At 40.3% G+C, this 22,989-nt stretch overlaps 2 protein-coding genes across 4 annotated transcripts in view; one reads left to right on the top strand and one right to left on the bottom strand.

Annotated features, from left to right (window-relative positions):
• Positions 1-8,791, bottom strand: part of kif18a (kinesin family member 18A) — a 34,477-nt gene extending 25,686 nt beyond the window's left edge. For both annotated transcript variants that reach the window (XM_050040228.1, XM_050040237.1), the window contains exons 1-6: positions 8,634-8,791; positions 6,492-6,837; positions 4,311-4,468; positions 3,996-4,100; positions 3,316-3,426; positions 2,834-3,031 (exon numbers count right to left, since the gene is read on the bottom strand). In XM_050040228.1, the coding sequence (XP_049896185.1) occupies positions 2,834-3,031; positions 3,316-3,426; positions 3,996-4,100; positions 4,311-4,468; positions 6,492-6,807 (888 nt within the window). In that variant the 5' untranslated portion in view covers positions 6,808-6,837; positions 8,634-8,791. The remainder of the gene's footprint in view (positions 1-2,833; positions 3,032-3,315; positions 3,427-3,995; positions 4,101-4,310; positions 4,469-6,491; positions 6,838-8,633) is intronic.
• Positions 8,792-8,862: 71 nt separating this feature from the next.
• mettl15 (methyltransferase like 15) overlaps positions 8,863-22,989 on the top strand; it is a 69,605-nt gene continuing 55,478 nt past the window's right edge. The window contains exons 1-2 of one of the 2 annotated variants that reach the window (XM_050040345.1): positions 8,863-8,908; positions 13,404-13,637. In XM_050040345.1, coding sequence (XP_049896302.1) covers positions 13,407-13,637 — 231 coding nt within the window. In that variant the 5' untranslated portion in view covers positions 8,863-8,908; positions 13,404-13,406. Of the gene's footprint in view, positions 8,909-9,646; positions 9,661-13,403; positions 13,638-22,989 lie in introns of those variants that run through there. The other variant, XM_050040353.1, reaches the window with a different exon arrangement.

Below are 22,989 nucleotides of genomic sequence, written 5' to 3'. Positions count from 1 at the left end.
TGCGTAGGCAGAAGTATTTACTCATTTGTGCACCAATGGTGTCATTTTAAAAAACAGACATATAACAAGTGTGTCAAACATATTGGGTAATTTGGTTTGCCTGAAACACACAAGGAATAGACCCTGTATGTATTATTTTTTATTTTGCCCACTAGCCAAGGTCTTAGCAAACTACTTTTTTTCCATGAAAGCGCAATTATTCTTCTTCTTCTACTTTTAATTTCCAGCAGACCAGGGACAGGAAGTGCATATCTGCCTCCCACCAGTAAAAAAAAAAACACAACATCTTTGGTCTTTGCAAATGGAAATGATGTATGTATTTGCATAAAGAGGGCCTTTCAGGTGAATGACCAGACCTGCTCTGGTGTGATTGGGATGTGTAAAGCAGCCAAGAAAAACAAGTGCTGGCTTCAAAAAGAAACTCAGTGCCCCAGTGATACACGGGGCTATGTCTGGTTGTGCGTTGGCCATATGGTGCTCTGCTTTTTCAGCTTCTACTCTCCATGATCCCTTATGGTGTTTAATGTTATATCAGACCACACAATACAAAATAGAAGTTGTCAAACAAGAGCAAGCACATAAAATATTCATTTGAACACAGGTCATAAATGTCACTTGTTAATGAAGGTTAACAGTAATTCCAGGGCTGGAGTGTTGACGCCTTATAAGTTTTACTACCTAAATACAACCTGAGCAATCTGAGAGTTTGGCGATAGTGACAGTTTGCTTCCTAACAATGCTGCAAGGAAAATGTTGACAACCACAAACAAGTGAAAGCTCAGCTTTCTGTCTGCACCATTCAGCACGACTGGCACAATCAAATGTATCCGCTTTGGACAACATTTTCAAAAAGCCCCTTTTTTGTGGGTGGGACACACTGGCCTCGTGTAGATGGAAGGCCAAAATGGAGAGAAAGACTGCTGCGGCAAATGTATCTGCATTGGTTTAGACATTGCCTAAGGCAAACAACTTACAACAAAAACCTCTGTGCAGCATAGCATGAAGATGACATACTGAACAGCCCAAACAGATGTAGCAGACATTCTTCTTCACTCAAACGAATGGCATGTCAGCCAAGACACAAGTGGGGACATTCTTTCCTGTAAACAATGGCCACAACATGAATTCCTTGTCTGCCAACAGTAAACACTGGAGTACCAATAACCACGGGGATAGGGTGGAGATTTCTGGTGGGCGTTGTAGGTTGAGCTGATCAAACTATGACTCCATGGCTGCAACACTTGAGAATGGCGAGTAGCGCATAAAACAACTAGCCGCAGTTTTAACGCAAGAATGAAGTAACCTGTTGAAGACAGATCACGTTTCAACGTGGCCGTGGTACATTTGCACAGCACTTCCTAAATGCATGTGGCCTGCTTGTGCCTCGTCCCTTGAGACTGGTGTGTAAAATGAGAAGACTGCTTGACAGGTTAATGTATGCAACTGGAATGAAATAATACCCAAATACTCAGTTGACTCTCCACTTCCCAGGCTCTCTGTTTCATATGGAGGCTTGTGCTCAACTTCATATACCTATAACCATAATAATCTCAAGAACATGGCGCAAAAATTCCATATACGCTGATGATTTAATATATTAACTAAATACAAAACATGGTTGGTTAAAAGTCTGCACATTTGCTGTATGTGTGCACTGTCTGGACAAATCAACATGCAATACATTTTTTAATGTGTTGTGACATTCTTTGTCATCAATCTGTAGCTGGTCCAAACTATTCAATAAATCAATACAGACTACTCAGAATCTAAAATTCTGGTAAATCCAAAAGTATCTTGTGTTTTCTCCTTGCTATTGGTGTTGAGCTAGTTATTAATTTGCTTTCCTGTCTGTGTATTTTATTATTTTTTATCACTTTAAATGCTTGAATCTTGATAACTCCTTATACATAAAGCATTATGTAACATTACTTTAAAAGTTCCTAAATAATTCACCATTCTAACTTTTACGAGGCAGTGAATCATGAAGCTGCATTTCATCTGTCACCACGCTAACCAGACACTAACAGATGCTGCTGTGCGCAGCTGTCCTCGCTAACCAGGAGGTGTCTTCTGTGCATTCAAAATTCCAAATGTTACAACATCAAGCACACAACACTGTTTGAATGTTAACTCTTTTGTGAGCAAATCACTAATCTTAACTTCCAGGTTGTCACTGAGACCTCTGACAGTCTGCTGCCAGCAAATACAAAATGTGAAACACTGTTAAAACATTTAAAGGGAGACCACATTTTCCAGTTTCTCCCTTTCCCCTGATTTCTCTATAACTAGAAAAAAACAAGTCCACATGTTGTTATCCGGAGTCCCAAAACAATTAAGAATTTCTAGGAAGTGGGCACCCTGGTACTGGGGCACAACGATCTTGGAAAATGTGAACAGTGTTTGCAACATAAACCGGTCGTGTAAAATGTTGACTTACATTCCTTGACTATTATTTGACCAGAGTATTCATTAGATCTAAATTACACAGATATAAACACCATTCATAACAACATGAATGGATATTACTCTGGTTCATTCACCATGGACCTTTAGAAAAACAACAACAACACCTTTATGTCCCTTATGATGCATAATGTGGCCACTTAACTGTACGGGAAAAAACAGTACATCTTGTCTAAGCTGTGAACCAGAAATCTGTGCATTGACTTTGTGCCCTGTTTTGAACACTGATAATATAATATAAAACTCATCTGTGTCAGTGGTGACTGTGATTTAACCAATAAAAACAAAGCCTGCTCCTTCACGTGGTTGTTGCTGTACTTTTGCAACACTGTCTGTTACCTACAGTATATACAGGGTAATATCAACTCACCTTTGGGTCAGCAAGAACATTGATAACATTTCCTAGGGCAAGGAGCGAGCGATTGATGTTAGCACCTTCCCGCAGACGAGCCCCTTTGGCGTTGGTGGCGCTGGCTCTCTCTGAGCCGGCCAGATCAATCAGGCTCATCTTGGCGACGCAGACATTAGGATTGAGGCAGGCCGTTTTGTCCTGCTGTCTTAAATATATCTGAAGAAAAGAACACAAAATGGTCCATTTAAGATTATGAGGAAGCAAAGAGTGATGCTTTGTTGCATGTTTATAGTGAAACAACACTTCAAATATTTATTATCTTATAAACTGAAGATACTAGTAACTGCCCACTTATAATTGTGGAGTGGGAACTATTTGCAATTGGTATTTATGCTTCTGCTTTGGTTAATTATTTTCTTTTTATGCTCTTATTCCATGTCATGACATCACGCTAGAGGCTAATAGTCCTTTGGGACTTTAATAACATTGCATTGAAATACCTGAAATACAGCATGTGACCGAGAAGAGGTTGCGTTCATGTCAGTGGGGTGCTGTGTCCTGTTGCGATTACCAGAATCCAGAGCCTCAAGAATGTGCTCTGCAGATTTGGGCTGTATAGGAGGGGAAAAAATTTAAAAAAGACAACGTCATCGATGGTGTGTGACCCAGTAAAAGGCCCCATCTGGAACCACCACAGTGTACTTGCAAACCGCAGGAACAGAACAGTGAGGATGCTTAACATGAAATAGTTTGTGTATCTAACCCAGTTTTATGGAAAAATATCTGGACAGTATTTTTAATCTAAAAAATGTGACAAAATAAAAATAAAAATGTTTTCTTCAGCACAGCCTTTGTTTATTAAGAGAGAGGAAGCCGATAGAGATTTTTTTTTCTGAATTGTAACATCTGCATAGACATAGTTAGTCATAGTTTGACATAACCGTTTTCCTCCTTGACACAGAAAATACATTTCTAAATATCAGTGCCTCCAGGGGAGTTGATTTCTTGTCATCTCCTTTTGTATTTCCTCTATTAAAACATTACAATATGTATTGCAAAAGCAACTAATGGAAATCAGAATTAGGCTGTAATAAACTGACTTTGCAATGACACCTGTATTTAGCTGTAATGCACTCAATGATGCTCTGTGGGAGTGCGTATGATCCACGTTGCTACCAACCTTATGCAGTGTGAGGCCCTGAATAACCACTCCCTTGGAGCTGTCCTCTCTGACTGCAAGAGGGCCTACATTAGCCAGCAAGTCTCTGATCTGTTCATTGTAAACCTATAAACAAACAACAAATATAACTGCAAACAGCTGCAAATTCATCAAAACCATCCCAAAGGACCAGTCAAAAATGTATGATGTGGTTAAGGCTCTGTAAGGGATAGGAGACGACATCAGAGAATAACTTTGACACAACGCATTAACAAATTCTGCACTAGTCTGGAGAACAAAAAGAACAATGCAAGCAATAAACATTCAAATAATCACCTCGAGATAGGAGAAAGCAACAGCAAACTCTTTCTCCTCCTTGGCATCGTCCATGCGTTTGAACAGCTCTGTCATGGTGCGGTACATGACTCCAGGGTCATTTTGCGAGCCTAACATAGTGTGCGTCTTGCCTGCTCCAGTAGCACCATAGGCAAACACTGCAATTGAAAGACAAATGTCTATAAAGTATAACATACATAAAATCACAGTGCTTATCGCAACACCAGCAGCAGCTACACCATGAAACTTCCTCTGGATAGAGCATAACTACAAACTGCAATGTGAAAAATGGAAGTATCAAACATATATTTCAAACTGAGGCCCAGGAAAGCTGCACTCATTGTGGAAAGCCTGGCTTAGGTGAGCCGAACCGATAAAAATGAAGATGTTTTGATCAGGTGATATTTGAAAGCAGGCCTACAGTATGTAATAATGTCACAACAGCACCTAAATGACAAGCTTTAAGTCACACCACTGAACCAAATACGATTCTAAAGTTCTTGAAGACAAGCTAGGAAGTAAATGTTCAGTTGCCAATTTAATAGGTACATCTGGCTACAACTAATGCACACTAATACAACTGTCCCGCAATAAATCCTACCTTCATGACGGTTATAATGTTCAGTTTGTACAGAGAGGTATTGATCCAACTATATGATCATTTTGGAGGCTGCAGTTTGTGGTGCTGTTCAATGATGTTGCTGTATATTGATAGGTGTTTCCACTATTTTGTCCACAATATCAGTGTTGCTAGGCTAAATAACAAAAGCACCTCTCTATATAATGCAATACAGTTCAACAGCACCACAAACTACATCCTACAAAAATGGCTGTAAAGTTGAATCAACACCTCTCTAAAATCGTTTCGACACAAACTGAACATTATGTCCTTCATGAAGGTGGGATTTATTGCAGGACGGTTGTATTAGACTGCATTACATTTAGCAAGGTGTACCTGATAAACTGTCAGCTGAGTGAATACTCTTCAGCAGGATCAACATTTTCAGCTGATCCAGGCATCTTTCAATGGATCAATGATGAGTCTCTAAAGCCAAATTTGTTTCGAGTCCTGTTTACAGCCGGTACACTAGCTGTCAAATTTACCCATTTGTGCTGATTTAAAACACTGGAACTGTGCATCGTTGTGAGCTAGTGACCAGCAAGTGAACCCTGGAGCACACAAAGTAAATTAACAGCAGCCAGCAGTTTCAATTAATGATACAGCAGCATGAGTCAGCGAGCCATGTTGAGAAAAAAAAATAATTAAATTAAAATCACGGCTCTTAAGAGGTGCTGGTGTGGCTCATAACTGCATTTGAACTTCAGCGTTTGGTCATGCTAGGGTTGAAGAGAGGCGGTCAGAAATCCAAAAAGTTTACTACCACAACATATTACCTCACATTATTTTGGAGGCCTCAAAGGCTCATGGGACTTGTTTTTTTTTTTTTTTTTAACTGTACTACTTGATCTCCCTCGCAATACTTTTGCGTCACCTTGCAATAAATTTTCTGATCTATTGAGGAAGGCTGAGCCGTATTATGAAACAGTATTATTTATTAGACCGCTCCTGGTTTTGGCCACAGCAGCCGACTACATGCAGGGGTTGTTTGTGTGCAGTGAATTGACATGGATGTGCTGGCTGAAAGTTGCAGTGTAGGGTAGCTACTGTATTCTTGAACATATGTGGTGCTTTGGTAAGACATCTGTCACATCTGATAGCAGCACGGACAGGTTCAAAAGCAGAGCGTCTCCCTAAACTGGCAGCATAACTGGACAGGACCAACACACTAACTGTCCCTGTTATTGATCCACACATGATAGTATTGGGTAAATTATCCAGCACCTCTAATGTAATTTCTGTTCCAACACTTGTATTTTGATCAGAATTTATTTACCAAAAAAGAGACAAAACTCAAAATTAACAAAGTTTAACATTAATTAATTGATAGCTTTATTATTACTTTAAATTTTCAATAGATATTGCGATAATATCGTTATCGTAAATTCTTTTGGCCGAGATAATTGTGTCGTGAAAATCTGATACAATGCCAGACCTAGTACAGTATATCCTACTATTTCATTTTTGCACTATGCAGTTGTTTCTTTTTGCCATTTTGGGATGCCAACATGTTTGGCAGCCTGGTGCAGTGTCAACACACAGCTTGGATGTTCATTTACTACCTGTGCAGTTAAATCCATTCATCACACCATCCAATACTCCTTTAGTTGTGCTCTCAAAGATGTCATCTTGAGTAGAGTCCTCTCCGAATACATGGTCAAAAACAAACTTGAGGTCCTTGTTAGCCCTCTTGTTGATGTTCCTGTTTCGTAGTCTCTGTGATCCAAAACATGATGTGTCCTCTTCCTTGGGGTCAAATATGAGCATGTGGTTATCAACAACCTGGACCACATTTTGACAGTTTTCCCGCTTCTCGCTCTCGTTGGGCGGCCTCACCCGAACAACCACCTTTACATGGCTGCACACATCACTTGCCATTGTGGTCCCTCTGCAGTGACTGAAGAGTTACTGAAAAACAAAAACAAAGTGTAACTACATTTTCCACTTTGCAAATTGCAAACACCATTGTTATTTTTAATAATATGCTCAATAAATCACACAAATTGAGAGAGAAACAGTATAAGAGACAGAAGACAGCAGGCGATGGAACTTTTGAATGATTTAAGTAAACAAGTTTCTCCAGCCTCCCTAAAATGTTCATCCTGGCTTATCTTCAATGTAACTGCAGATAAATATTAATATGCTTGCTAATCACAGTGAAGTCAGAACCTCATTCTTAGATGATCATATAAACATGCAGGTAACATTTGCTTTTGGACAGGTTGCATACAGGGATGCACGATAATATCAGCACGTCATTGATATCGGCTTTAAAATGAACTATCAGAATTGGTCAACATGCTTTTTCTTATTTTGCACAATGAATAAATATCATGATAAGAGTATGTATGCATAATATGAAGCTATCTCCACTACAGAAGGGATTGATGATCACTAAAAATAAGTAGGGAAAAAGTGGATATATCGATATTGGTGTGGTGTCAATTATTGGTCAAATGAGTTATTACACATCGACACATTGGCAACAAATCCAATATCGTGCATCCCTGGTTGCGTAGAGCATATTTTCAGCATTTAAAATCAGTACAGGCCAACATTACATAACTATAAACCATGGCTGTCCTGTTAAAGGGCTGGGAGATGCGTTTTTAACACAACAGCCCTGCAAAAAAATCCTAACGTTACCCTCTTGAAGCTTAAATGTTTTGCTTTGTTTAGAGATGTCTTGATTCAAGTTGATGGCCATTTTAGAGGCTGTAGTTTTCACTGCTATTGATTTGTATTGCTTTGCACTGTGACATACGATCAGCATCTAACATAATCTAATATTTAGCCTAACCTCTCACCCTCTTTAAAATTAAATTACTTGACCCATACCTACACTATAATCTTGCAGTAGAATTCACATTTAATTTTGCACCACTTGCACCATGTCTATTTTACATGCATATACATACAGCATAAAAGGTCCCTCAGTATTTTCATTTAAATTAATGTTTATAAGTATTGGATATTGATAGGTTTTGCATATTCATTGGCTTTTTTTTCTTGCCCTAAATGCTCTAATCTACTGTAACAGAAAATGGGATAAATTAACTAGTAGTTTAGCATATCTATCTGGCATAACGTTATTAAAGCAACAACAAAACAAAAAAACTTCTGTTGTATCAATACTGTGCATGGGTTTGGCAGCAAAGTGTTTACATGTGGATGTGCAATGTGTATATGCACAAGCATTGTATGTATGTACGCTGCCATTGCACGGTTTACAAAAATAATTAAAATGCTTCATTGCTACACAATACAACGAAATTAATGCATTAACATTATAGTAGCTAGGTAGCAGTTTCTATTGCTAAAGGCCAAGAAGTAACTCTACAGGTTAGCTGTGACAAAGAGGCTTAATAACGGCATAATACATTAAAACCTTGACAAACAGCTAACGTTAGTGAGTACTAACGTAAACTACACTCCAATAACAAAAAAGTCACAATAAAAATGGTGTTTATTGTTGCGAGTTTGGTACTTTTTAGCATATTAGCAAATATCTGGGACAATTACAATTACAATATCTGCACATTACAATGGGCGTTTTAAAAGGCGAAACAACTGAAAGCTAACCTGCCAACGTTGACTTGGCAGGGGTGGCTAACTGCTAGCTAGCTAGCTCCTTGCTCAACTTCCAACGGTAACTTAGCTTTGTTGTCTTTACGTGTAGTTCGCTGGGTGCGGTTATGTCTTACCTTCTGTCAGTTAGAGTTTATCTTCCATTTTATGCGACCACGGTAACGTTTTCTGGTGAGACACAAGCAGCTCGTATTGATGAAATAATTCCACTAGCTTGGATATAGCGAGACGGCCCGGTCATAGCTAGCACGACAAGCGCCAATAAATTCAAAAACAAGCCTTCTTCCTCGGTCGCAGCAGATTGGATGTGAGCCGCCGGTCATTGGGCGGATCACTGTGACGCGCCGGACATGCTGCTGCGGAAGGTGGAGCTACACCCTGGTCTACTACGGTAAGATACTGTTAACTCCCTGAGGTGTTGACACGTTTCTCTGTCGCACTTCACCTTAGCTAAACGTTTTTAAATGTTTCTGAATGTCGTGTTGCGTTCACGTTCGTGTATTTGTTGACGGTTCGTGTAGCTAACAGCGCCCGGTCATCCAACATGGTGGCATAGCAACAATATGTAGTGCAACGCTCTCTCGTCAGGTGTAAAGAGCCCCAGCCACTGCTGATCTAACAACGTTACAACTACTACACACACGTGATAAAGAGCAACGAATGGTGTACTAAACGTTGCATAACACTTCTTATCTGTAAGAGCCATATCTAAGATATAGCTAAGCTAAACGTTTAGCTAAACACAAAGGTTCCTAATACAGCTAATACTGGGCAAGTCCTCAAAAAGCTTAAAGATTATCATCGACCTCATGCCCTTCTTCAAGCTGCTGCCATTAGGATTGTGTTTTACATCACCTTTTATATACCTAAAACAAATAGGAGGAAGTCTGATTTATATTCCAGAAATGTTCAGATTACCTTGCATATAGATTAATAATTGCACTGAAAACCTTTAACACTTTGATCTGTGTTAAATATCCTCGTGAGACCGAGCTTTTGTTTGGTATGCATTTTTTAATTTCTCCTAGCTATTTGGGATCAGTAGGACCTGATAAGTATAAAAAACCCTCAATATTGTCAGCGATGATAAAGTCCCTTTGTCCTTAAACGAGACAACAATAAAGTCCTGATGTCCTCAAACAAGTACGTACTAATTAACAGCCTCATAGCTTGTTACTGTTGCTAAAATTAGTCAAATTTGTTGCCATATCAAACTACAAACTTTATTAATCATAAATAGACACGTTTCATTGATAAAATGTGATCAGGTTTTGGACCTTGTCCACATTTGTTTCGGTATCAGCTGCAGTCTGACTTGGCAGAGATGGCGGCCATCTTGTTTTTACGTGGATTAGTGTATTGTGCTCTTACTACCACTAGATGGCTCACAAAGTGTCCATGAATGAGGACAATAGGTCTCAGTTAAGTAGAATGAAGTATAAGGTTCAGTATACCCAAAACGTGATGTCCACATATGAGGACACAGGGTCTCAGGAGGAAATTGTTACTAGTAATACTTGCGTCTTTCCACCACGTTGATCATAGGCTACTTGGTTTTTATGTATGTAAATGGATGTCTGTGTGTGTATGTGTTAGCACATTCACTTGCCTTGAATTATGTTTGTATTTTGAGATGAATTTAACCCTTTTCTTAAAGTTAGCGTGTGCATGTGCAAGTAAGCACAGCTCTTGCATATTTTCTCCATGGTAACCAGGGGTAGACAACCTGCGCCCCTCTCCAGTGGCTCCCTGTGGTTTTGGCAAAAAATGACATAGAAATTAATAACGTTTCATTTTTCATCATCATGGGCCTTGAGTGATTCTTACATTCTCTATTGTAAAAAATGTGTAGCCTATAAACAGAATAAAAAACAAACCCTTGAACATACAACAGTGAGATAAAAACTACCTTAAATGACAGAAACCATCTTTGGGAAAAAATTTATTTGATGTGTACTTTGATATTTTAGTTTGGCCTATGTCCCATCCACTAACAGGGAGGGGGCGGGCTTTATGACCTATACTGCAGCCAGCCACCAGGGGGCTAATGAGATGTTTCGGCTTCACTTTTGGGGGCTGTAATGTCGTCCATCTTTATTAACAATCTATGGTGGAAATAGACATGCTTTTTCCTCTGAGTTATCATTATGACGTTAATGTTGATTGCACAATGCAGTGGCTCAAATAATGACACCATCTGCAGTTTGATTGCTTTCTTACAAGTCTCGCTTTCACTATGGAATTCTGTCTGAAGGCTTGTGTATGGCACAAAGGAGGTGCTTCAACCATTTTGCAACCAAAACAGGCAGAGGGTAGCGCTTTTGTTTTCTCTGGTAGCTATTGGTAGCTACCACCAATGGAACAGCAGATGTAACTGCGGTAGTTATTAGGCTCTGGGGAAAACGAAAAGCGATCCAGCTGTCCTTGCAACTGCAGCACCAACAATAGTATCACTCAGAAACGTTAGGGTGGGAAAAGTTGAAACGTCATCTGTTTCCACTTTGAATTAAACACTAATGTTCTTGTTAACCTATCCCTGTAATTATTCCCTACCTTTCACCTAAGTTATGGTACTGGAAAGGAATGAACAGAGGGGACAGGCTTTTTAATAGACCTGTATCTTATGAGACAAAGGTACTATTAAGTTGTAACCATGGCAAAGATAAAAATAACCACAAAATGATTCATAAGTGATAATAAATGTGCAGTATGCTCAAAACAGTCCATCGTTCATTCTCCTCTCTGCTCCTCTGGTAAAGGATAGCTTACCTTACCTGAAAGATGTAAAATGTTTGATTTACATCTTGATGCACAGCAGTGCACGGCAATGTAATAATAATGTGAATAAAAATTTGATTTTGATTCCTGTAAGGTACATCCGGTATGCCCCACAGTCTGACAGCAATCATGCAGCGTCACTCAATTTTTTATTGCCATCTCTTCAAATATTGTGTAATTCCTTGCTGCCATTTAAATGTTGCTTTGCGTTCACCGACACCATGCACACACTTGTTGAATTCCTTCAGCTCCTGCACGTATTCCTATTTTATTAGAATCATGCGTCAATAACTGAGCTCTAATTTTCATTGCATCTTGTTGCCAGGAAACACCTGAATACCTTTTTAACCATGTAGCTCACTGCGGGCAGTGTTGTTCATGTAAAATGCCAAAATGTTGAACTAATTAGCCAAAGATGTACTTACTCTTATTGTGGGGTGTGGTGGTGGTGCAGTATGAGCCACAGATGTGTGCTGCTGGAAGAGTTCAACCTTCAGGGTGATCTCAGCTGGCTTGAAATGTTAAAATTGTGATGTACGTTTGTTTTGGTTGGACACCCCAGGTTGGAGACCAGCTGCTTAAAGGAATACTTTACCTACAAAATAACAGTTGGTAAATCAGTTAGTCATGCTGTGTTACCTTGAATTCTGGAAGAAAAGTTTGTTCTTCTCGCATGCCTTCATAGAAAATGGCAAATTTGTTGACTTATTGATTGATTGGGGACCACTTTTAAGAACAGCATGTGATATGAAAACAGCCATTTACACTCTACTACTACTACTACCTCCCAAACTCACAGTTTTCCTAAAAAACGTTATGCTGCGGTCATACACGAGCAACCGAGCAGCGGTGTACGCAGCTACCTTATCGCCGTGTTGCTGTTGAAGTGTTGTGCAAGGGCTTGTTAACAAAGTTATGTTGCCACTGGCTGGTATGTGTCTGTGTGTCGTGAGAAAGGTCTTTGAGACTGAAATGTCTACATTTTTTAAAAATAAATCAATGCAAAGGTAAAGAAGTGTGTGCGGGAATCACAATTTTTCATTGTGTCTGCTAGCTGTCAGAAAGTAGACTAAACGTCATCTAAAGTGTGTATTTGGACATTAAATATCTGCTTATAATCAGTGTCTGAGCCCCATTTTAACATTACATTTCGTTGCCCCCCATTGCATCCCTGTATGCACTGCAATGTCACAGAACGCTAGCATAGCATCAGCCAACTAAGCTAAATTGACCCAGCACCACAGCTATAAAAAACCCATATGATTAGTTGATGCCTCACTGCATCATTGGAGCACTGAAAAAAGTTGAGGCTAGCTCAGCTTTTGTTTGTAGCGTGTCACGACTGTCAGCAATGACAAGTGTTGGGTGTCCGTTTGTAGTCTCATGTCACTGGCTTCTATTGAAAATGAATTGTAGCCTGTTACTGTGTCGTTTGTATTGTGAACGCAGCATTACTACTGGAGTCTGGCTTTGAAGAGAGCGTAGATGGGTTTCAATTTAGGTTCAGTCTTACAAAGTAAGGTTCTGGAAAAAATGCATGTGTTAGCCAAGTACTGAGCACACGACTGGATAAATGAGACTTGGATCATACCGGCCGAGTTGGGAGAGAGTTTACAAACACTTGCTTTGATATGGTTTTGCTGTTGTTTAATCTGGTCCCCAATCATTCAATAAATCAGTATTTTCACAGTTTACTGTGGAGGCATGCGAGAAAAACAAGGTTTTCTTTACAAAGTCAAGGTAACATGGCATGGCTAACTGATTTACAAGTGTTCATTTTTTTGGTTAAAGTATTCTTTTACGTATGTTAAAAATTCCAGCACAAGGTATTTAATGCTTTGTACTTATTGTGTAGACCTAATATTTTTGTTCCAAATAATTATACTGGGTAACTATTCCAACTATTCAGCTAATTTTGAATCCACAGTCACCTCTTCATTAGAAGTCCATAACTCCATCACCATTTTACTTTCACTTTCAAAATACTCACCCATATTCAACAGTGTTAAACCCCGCTCCTCTGAACTGGCTTAAATGGTTACACTATGGTTACACTGGGATATTTCTGCTTGTATCATCACATAACTTTGCTCTTGTTTCCTCCATAGATCATGATTTTTCACATGGCTTTGCGCTCCAGTCCGATATTACGGAAAACAAATCTAGCCGTGTGGAGAGCATGGAGGTCTTGGAAGTTAAGCCTGCACTCTTCTGCAGTTTGTGCATCCTCTGGTCCTGGTCCCCTGGACAGATCTGAAGAGCTGTCTTCAACAGAGAAGCTTCCTCACACACCTGTCATGCTCAAAGAAGTGCTCCATTACCTAGACATCCAGCCAGGTCAGGTATGTTTGCATCTTTGTTATTTGTGCAAGCTTTCTGAAAGAAATTGTGTATTTGTATAAATGTTCTTTTTAATAAGTCAAAGATTTATTCAGACCAAATGAGTGCTGTGTGAAAGTATTCCAACCAAAACGATGGTGTAATTTTACTTCTTTCTTATTACTGTTATTGCCAATAGAAAGCATTCACCCACTGATGTATTTCTGCATTAAAAAGCTCCCTACAATGTGTTCAGACTGTAGGCAAATGTGATGTGTCTAAATTGAATCTCAAGGACTGACTGCCCTCGCTGATATCAGCAAGTGATTAGGTTGTATTTTTATTTTAGGGCATTGTTATACGGTCTGCCTCGGTTGCTGTGGTAATGGCATAGGCATGCAAACTCATACTGAGTGGTGTTTCTCATGTTTTGTTCCTCTAAAGTGTGTCAGAACATTTAAAACACCTTTCAATGTCATGTTTTGATACACCTCCACCACTAAGTACAGCTGAATTAAAAGAGCTGAATCTACACCTCCCCGACAGCATCCACAACTGTGTACATTATAATCTTCACAGGGCTGTTGTATTAGTTTAGTAACAAATATATTATTTGGTTTTGAATCGGATAAAAAATTAAATAACACCAGTGTCGAGAAATTGTTTTCCAAATGTGTGCATCATAACACCTCAATAGTATCTCATTGCAGTCTGGAGATAGCTATTAGAAATGACCTCTACTGGTAATTTTTCTCTTCACCGAGATGTTTGTTGCCAAGGTAAAAATTCTGTTCACACTCCGTACAACAACTTGTTGTTATAAAGGCACACATGAATCGAACAGGGTGCCAGCAGCTTGGCTTTCGCTTAATGTATGTACTACCAGGACAGATGGGCATGAGTCAAAAGCCTTCTGGTGTGGCAGGCAGCATAGGAGGGGAAGTGATGCCCCCCCCTATATAATGCATGGTCAAGACAGGTGGGGGCCATGGGTCAACAACTTAGTCAGGATTTGCGCCACTGTAAGGCTGTTGGCAGGACACAGGGTGCTGCGTCGCTCCTGCCTGAACTTTAGCACCTCTAAACTCCTCCGCTGCCCGCCCATTTGCCAACTGTCCCAAGACAGCTTGCCAATCAGATGCTATTAAAAACAGTTTGATAGATTTTGTTTTTTTGCAGAGTACATGCTGTAGACCTCACTCAGTGTGACGCTCTGTGGAAATGCTGTATGGTCACATTCAGGAGTCGTGTTTTAAGTGTTGTTTCACTGCAGATGTCTGGTAATTTATTTACTTAAGTGATGACACATATGTAATGTTGCAGTTTCACTGGCGCTACAGCCACGGCAGCATTACAACCTTATTAAGGTGCTGACACATATTACACATTCATATAGCTAAATTATGACTCTGTGGAGACAGCCGCATGCTCTGTCAGTCTCAGTCAGGCATTAAAAAAAATCTGAATCCTGACACGACTCTCTGACAGAGCTGTCATTTAAGCAGTCAAATTTGTGGTGGTTAAGTGATGGTGACACCAACAGATCAGGGCTGCGAGGAGGGAAAAAACCCAACCTGATATCAGACAAATGTCCACTTAAATCACTGAGGGCAGTGAGATTTATAATTTGGCTATTGTAAAATAATCACCAAAATGTAATTGCTCTTGTCAGCTGGAGCAGAGTATATGTGAATGAGTACTTAAGCGATGATGGGTGTCAGAACAAATACTGCAGTTAAACTGAAGTGTGTAAATGGAGCCTTTCAGTGCCCTGCTGCCTCCCACACAGGACGTCTGACTGTAAATGTGTATACAGGTAGCTAATTTGCACTGGTAGTTTACACCAGGCTGTAATTTCACAGATTTACAAATGGTGTTTGTTGCGTCACGCTTGTTGGATCTGGATTAACAGTTTGTCATATGTCCCCATTAAAAGCATATATTAACTACACCACTCACCACTAACTGACTTAAAGGTCCCATGCAATTAAGTTTTCTTCATTGTTTCAATGTCTTTCTGTATGAAGCAGTATACTGGATGGGATTTAAAACTTAAATTGGGGAATGATTTTAAGCCATGCGAGCTTCATGGCCCGAGGGATGGTAATGTCGTTCAGTTGGTCTAACGCTTTTGTCCAGATTGAAATACCTCAACAACTTGGATTGCCATTAAATTTTTTACAGGTGTTCATGGCCCCCCTCACGATAAATACGTATCTTCTATGAACCCCGACTTTTCATCTAGCACAATCAGCAGTTCATAGAATTGCTTGTCCTGCAAAATATCTCAACATCTACCAGACTGATTGGCGCAAAACTCCCAATGATTTTGGTGATCATCTGACTTCCATTCTAGTGCCACCATGAGGAAATATTTTAGAAGTTGCTGTATTTCCTGGATGATGTCCCCCGGAGGATCATCATCGTGATTTTCACTGTGAGCATGTTAGCACTCTGATGTTAGCAGTTAGCTCAAATCACTGCAGTGGCTAAGTACAGCCTCACAGAACCGCAGTTGGCTATAGACTCTTAAAGCCAAAACGCACTGCCGACAAATGCAGTGCCCATATTATTTTCAATGTACAACCCCACACCGGTGGCGGCTAGAAGCAAGTCGGCACTCCTGGACCCACTACCCTGTCCTATTTCCAGCCTCGCCGACCCCAGAATTAAATAAATTTTTCCCTCCACTCCCTCTCTGCAGCAGCTCTTTTTCTCTGCTCCTATGGTAGCTCGACTCCTCTCCTCACCATTGATGTATATAGAGAATTTTATTGCTGTTGCTGTCTTGTGTGTGACGAAGACTGGGTAAGGAGAGACTCGTTATTGAGGTTGAGAAATATCCAGAGCTAAACAACTCACAATCGCGTCATTATAAAGACAATGGCCAAAGAGATATTGCCTCGCCAGTCATAGGTCTGGAGATTGGCTCTTCAGGTGAGAAATTAAGTTTAATTCAGGGCTGTCCACACATGATTTTAAGCGAAAGCATTGGTGGAGGAAGTACAGATCTTTCAGCAAAAGTAGTAATAACTTTGAGTGGCTGTGTGTTGATGAGCTGCAGCGTGACGTGGCCAGTGTGTGCTAGCGGCGGCACTTGATGTGGCGGCGCTAGTGTGTTTTCAGCTTTAGTCTACATTAACATTACAAGCAAATGTGATACAGATCAGACTTTTTCAGAATAGTGTGGACACAGAAATCCAATTTCTCCCAATCAGGTTCTGGGCCACTTTCATATGTGGTCCTAAATGTGGCCATGCAACTGCTGTGAGAACTGTCATGTCAGAATTCATAAATGTTTTTCCCATACTGCCATGGTTTTTTCCATGTCAGACAGATTGCCAGCAGGTCATTCTCCATACAGTGTTGGAGCGGTTCGCTGAAACTACAAAATGCTGCTTTAGTCGTACCACAGCTGCCCCATGCACTCGCCAACCAATAGAGCCCAACTGTCGGATGCTTGCCTACATTTTGAGTCCTGCCATGACAGTCTTGCTTTTAGGCACTGACAGAGATATTGAAATATAGCCTGGACATCCTAAAGTTTTGGAGGAACTGTTCCTCTGTAAAACCAGTCACCCCGACCCACCACTTCGGACCCCTCTCCTGCACACACACATCTATCTCTGCAGAACTACTAGCAATAGCTGCTAATAGAGCTATGACTTGGCTGTCCCTCACCCTCAACATCTGACTAATTGTCATTTGACCTTTGCAGCAAATCATTCAGTAGATGAATACTTGCACCACGGTGTCATTTCTTTTTCCCAAATGCCTGTCTCACAAATGGAAATAGAATTGAGAATTAAGCATCAAGCCCTGTAATGTTAATGCAGCCTTAGTCTTGTTAAAAGTAGTTGGGACATTTACCACCAAACAGAATAACTTTTCTCTCACCGAGACGAAAAGGTTGAACATACTTTTATTCCATGTATGTTTGCACTCCATGTTTGAGTCATTAGCCCCTTTTACACTGCTTGTTCAAGGCGGGAATATCACGCTGTTATGTTGCCTCGTCATTCTGTATAAAAGGCATGAGCACGAAACGGGGGGACAGATTTGTCTCGCCTGTGAGCCAGGAGTGGAGGTAGTGACGGCGCTGAAACGACATCTGTATAAACAGGACATCTGGCGGGACAACATCATGGGCAGCACAGGTGTGACGTTTTGATGACCTGTTAGGCATGCAACCTACCGCAGGAGAGTTAAAAAGTAGGTGATAGTAGTTAGCGGCTAACTCACAGAAGAAAGACATTTGCAGAAAGTGTCTGCAAATTGATAAAACAATGAGGCGCAGGAGCTCATTACCCTCTTAGCAGAGGACATCATTAGCTGCCATATAACAAAGGAAGTAAATGATTGTTCTTGGCATGTTAAGCCATTGTTATTGTTTATAAAGTGCTACCGATGCATATGTTATATGTTACACTACAGGATGATGCTGTTGGGTTAGATGTCCCGCTCGTCATGCCTGTTTTGATTCTGCAATGGTGGCATGCTGTTTAAAATCATACATGGGATTGGTATGATGCGAACATTGTTTGGTTCTGTGTAAAAATGCAAAGGCGGCATGAAGAAGGGACTTTGTAGCGGCCCTGTAGCACAATCTCTGTAAAACAGGCTTTTGTCAGTGGAGAAAGGAGCTGCGTACACCAAAATACACAGCTACGAATTACTGCTACTAGTTTTAGTTATCTAAAGGATTATTATTGGCCAGTAGATTTTCTATGATGGCACTGGATGGCTGGGACATTTCAAAATCTGAAACTAGGATCACATTTTTATCTACGTGTAATTTTTGATGCACTACATTGTGGAAAAGATGTTTGCGAAAAAGGAAATGAGAAAGGAAGGATGTTAGATTCACGGGTAAATTAATTATCTGACACATATTGAGCATACAGGAAGAGAGAGTGAAAGCGCACACCCAGGGACACGACGTTACAGAACTGGAAACACTTCTTCTTTTTTTTTCAATTTGAATGTGTGTATTCAGGAAATTTGATTTTTGTTGTTTTTGACAGTTCCTGGGATGGAGCAGGGTTTCATTTTCATGTCTTTTGAGCATTTTGAGGCTCCAGCTGTTGCCATCTTTGTTGTGTAGAGTTACCATGGTTACAGGTGCCATTCTTGTCTGTAGCGAGGCTAGTTTTAAAGGCACTATTTACTTGTTCTCACAGACACACACAGACACACACACACACAGTGTCCATGACACTGCTCTGCAGTAATACAACAGACGGACTCTCTTCAATAAGTCCAGCTGTCATTGCTAAACTCTGGCAGAACTGCTCTCTGTCTGTCATTGCTACTCACCTAGCATTACCACATCTCCCTGTGCTCTCCACTCCAGAGCAGCAAATCATTCAGAAGCTGGATTCATTCTCGTTGTCATTGAATTGCAGTCCATTGTCAGGGTTTAGCTCAAGAGGAGAGGCTACAGTGTCGCATGACGTAGTGATATTCATTTAGAGAGCGTCTAGAGGAAGATTTAGATGGTTTACTGAACCACCCGTGTCATCATAGTTCTCATTTTAAGTGGTTTCTTTCAATGAAGTTTTTGCCCTATTTTCATCACAGGGAAAAAAAGGTTGTCAACAAATATTTTTCATCGTAGTTTTTGTTGACGATGCAAACACTGGTAAACACAGGTCCAAGTTAGCTGAAATTAATTGTGAGAGAAAATGCAGGCAGACTCTAAATGCAATACTCAAACTGTCCATTGTAAACATCCATCACAGTTTTCCAAGCCTCCAGGAACAGCTCAGGGCTGTGAAACCAGTTTGACATAGTGGCCAAAATGTGGAATTACAGCTTCTGGTACGTCAGCGTCCCAGTAGAAATACTTAAATGGCCCTTATTGGGGAGGAAGAGCAGGATGAGCTGATGGAAGGCGGGGTTAAAGGAAGCACTAGCACGTTTGCTGTATGGGCCCATGGATGAGGATGTTCCAGGTAATTTTACACCCATAAATCCAACTTTTTGGGCTTCAAGCTTCACTGAGCAACTTTCATAGGAGTTAATGGAGCCCTGCCTCCAATGCTGTATCCATTTCTCTTTATACATCCATGTCAAGCCTCCAAGAACAGTGCTCAGCTATGTAATTACAACTTCCTGGTCTGTCACATGGTGCCATTAATCAAAAGTCTTTTTCCCCATAGACTTGCATTGTGAAAGAGACATCTGTAAATAAGTGGGGACAACTTTTTGACTGACTTTATGACTCATTTCACTATTGAGGTTTGATCTATTCAGGAGCTGCGCGATTAAATCATTCAAGTTAGCTGCCTGGCCAGTGAAAGTCTGTAGTGCATCTGCTCTATGGGCCCCACAGTGCAGAAGCAGAGCAGAAGAACCAGGTAATTTTACACCCAGAATTGGAACATTTTTGGTTTTTAGCCTCACTGAGCAACTTTCATAGAAATTAATGGAGCCCTGCTTCCAACGCTGTATCCACTTCTCCGTGCCAAGCCCACAAGAACAGCGCCGAGCTATGCAATTACAACTTCCTGGTCCGTTACATGATGCCATTAGCCGAAAAAAGTCTTTTTCCCATAGACTTGCACTGTGAAACAGACATTTATAAATAAGTGGAAACAATTGTCGAGTGCCATAACCCTGGTGAAATAACTCATTTCACTATCGAGGTTTGTCTATTATGTTCTAAATTTTAAAGTTTAGAAGAGCTGCGCAATTAAATCATTTTATCTCCATCTCCAAGTCAGAGCACTAACGTGGAAATTAGCGACTAGGCCATTGAAAGTCTGTCGTGCACCTACTCTGTGGGTCCCACAGTGCGGAAGCAGAGCAGAAGATCCAGGTAATTTCACTAGGCAACTTTTATAGGAATGAATGTGGCCCCGCCTCCGACTCTGTATCCAGATCTCAATACATCAATGATCGGTGACATTTACGGACTGACTTCCTGGTTCATCTTTGACCTACTTGTCATAGTTGGGTGTTGCACAAGTTTGTTGCACAGTGAGGGATTATTAGCTAAAGTAACTGCTCACCTCTGGACTCACCTCTGGTTCTACCTTGAAATAAAGTAGTAGCTAATCTGGATAAACCAATGGCTTACAACTCCTATGATCTTAACAGTTACTTTGGTGAGTAGTGGTACAATGTTATATTCCAGCCACATAAATAAAACTCACTTTGTGATAAATTTTATTTTGATATTGTACCAGTCGTTTAAATAATTTGTTTTTTTAATTGCTACCTGATATGTTTGCAGTTGAGACCTGGGAGTGACTACTGTCAGTCTGCCAAACTAAGACAATGAGCCAGAGGGTGTACAGAGCTGTACACTGTGGTGTTGATGTTCACTGGAATTAGCAGAACCAGCAGCTCCTCTAAACTACAGCAAGTCATTGAATTTAATTCAATTGTATTTGGAAAAAACAAAACAAAACAAAACACAGTTTAAATAGAGTTTTTAAACTCTGCCAATCATTGAAGCAACAATAATACAATCACATTTTTTTTTAAGTTTAGGCTTCCATTGTTATAAACTTCTATGAAACCAGCTCACTCATGGTCACTTACTCATGGTTAAGTAAAAGAATTGTGCTGTAAAGGGCGAAGCATGAGGAGTCCTCCACTGGCGCAGGCTGCTTGCGTAGGGGACCTCCTCTAGAATAGATTAATGAGCCATCAGCTGAGAGTCCAGGGGAAAAACCCTGTGCTGCTGTAGAAGGAGAAATGAGCTGCCTACTCTTACATTTCAGTCTCAACACACTCCCCCTTGTGGAATTAATGAGGCCATAAGTGTTAAACCTACTTTTTTGGATCAATACCACAGTCTTTCAACAATCAACAAATTTTTTAAGCAGAGTTAGACAAATAGTAACTACTGGTTACTTATGATGATAATGATGTGGCAGGAGTTTATTATTCCTGACAGTTACAGGCTTTATGATATATTGATGTTAAATAAATGACTTTGTTCTATAGCGTATAATTTGAGTTTAAGTATAATTTTTGTTGCCATTTATATAATTATGTTTTTGAAATGTGAGCATCAGTCATTTAGAGTTTCCACACACACATTTCATCCTGCTTATAGTCATTAGTTTCTGTTTAACGCTTGTTCAGTGTGAAATTACATTAGGATGACATGATGATTTAATTCAGGTCATGCATCTTTAATCTAAGCAAATCCAAAGGCAACAACAGTATGGAGAAACTCCTTACTTTTCTCAGGACCACCAAAGCACTGGAACCCAGAAGTCTGGGGCCGTCATGAAAGTAACAGAAGCATTAATGCCAGCTTACGTGGAAAGCAGGTGGTCGCCGATGTGGAGCTCACACGCCATAAATAGCACAAACCAGGCTAGTCTCATGATGACAATGGAAATCTAGCACAAAAATACAGCAAAACAGGAAAACCACAAATCACAGGTGTTGTAGCTTGTTAAGGGCCTGAACCACAGCAGACTGAGTTGAGTGCTGCATTTTTCACTCCCCCTGTTATTTGGGTTATTTGGCTGGCTGTAATTCGGACACATGAAGAGACACTCTGTTCTATGGATAGATGACCACAAAACACTCCGCCAGCTGCTGCTTCTCAATGTTTTTTTCTTTTTTGCATTTTTAGATGCAAGATAGAACACTAACTAGGAGAAGTAGTGTACGGCTGAGTGACATAGAAAAGTAGTTACCATCTGTTTTATCTGTCATTTGAATGTTTTTACATTACATGCGTTTCGATGTGGAATTTGTAGCTCACGGAAAAAAGGCATGAATGTTTGATGCAACTTAATCCAGCATATCTTCAAATGTGTCCCCTAGTGCTGATGTCAGCAGAGGATAATCTTTTGCCGGGTACTGAGTGTACCAGCTTGTAAAGAGGGGAATAGATAGAGTTAATATGATCTTGTCTCTTTAAATTAGCTTGAAGACTTACAGCCGAATTTTGGGCCAGCTGAGGTGAGAAATGAGCCTCTAAGTCTCCAGCACAGGGAGTACTATTGTGCAAGGCTATTTAGAAACCTAATATACAATCTATAAAACCTCTGCTGTAAAAGTGGCAGGCAACAGTTGAAGGTAATTTAAATATGTGTGATATACACTCTCTTTCTGATTGTGCATGGGCAGCAGCATTTGAAATGTACTCTATTTCAGATAAAAGGTCCTTTTTCGTGAGCAGCGTTTGTGTTATATCCTCAGCATCAGACAGGTGAAGCGCTGTTGTGAATACAAGCAAAGGGGTAATATGATCTTGTCTCTTCAAATTAGTTAGAAGCTTCGCAGTTGCTGTTTGGGGCCGTGCAGCTGAAGTCAAGAAATGGCTTTAGAAGTAAATATGAAGTACAGGGAGTTCGGTAACCCTGAAGATGTTGTCTTTGCATCTTTGTTTTTTGCAAATAACTT

The sequence above is a fragment of the Epinephelus moara genome, chromosome 1, assembly GCF_006386435.1.
Source record: "Epinephelus moara isolate mb chromosome 1, YSFRI_EMoa_1.0, whole genome shotgun sequence".
In the NCBI taxonomy this organism is placed as follows: domain Eukaryota; kingdom Metazoa; phylum Chordata; class Actinopteri; order Perciformes; family Serranidae; genus Epinephelus; species Epinephelus moara.
The sequence above is the reverse complement of the archived record's forward strand: the minus strand, read 5'-3'. Positions and strand labels throughout refer to the sequence as shown.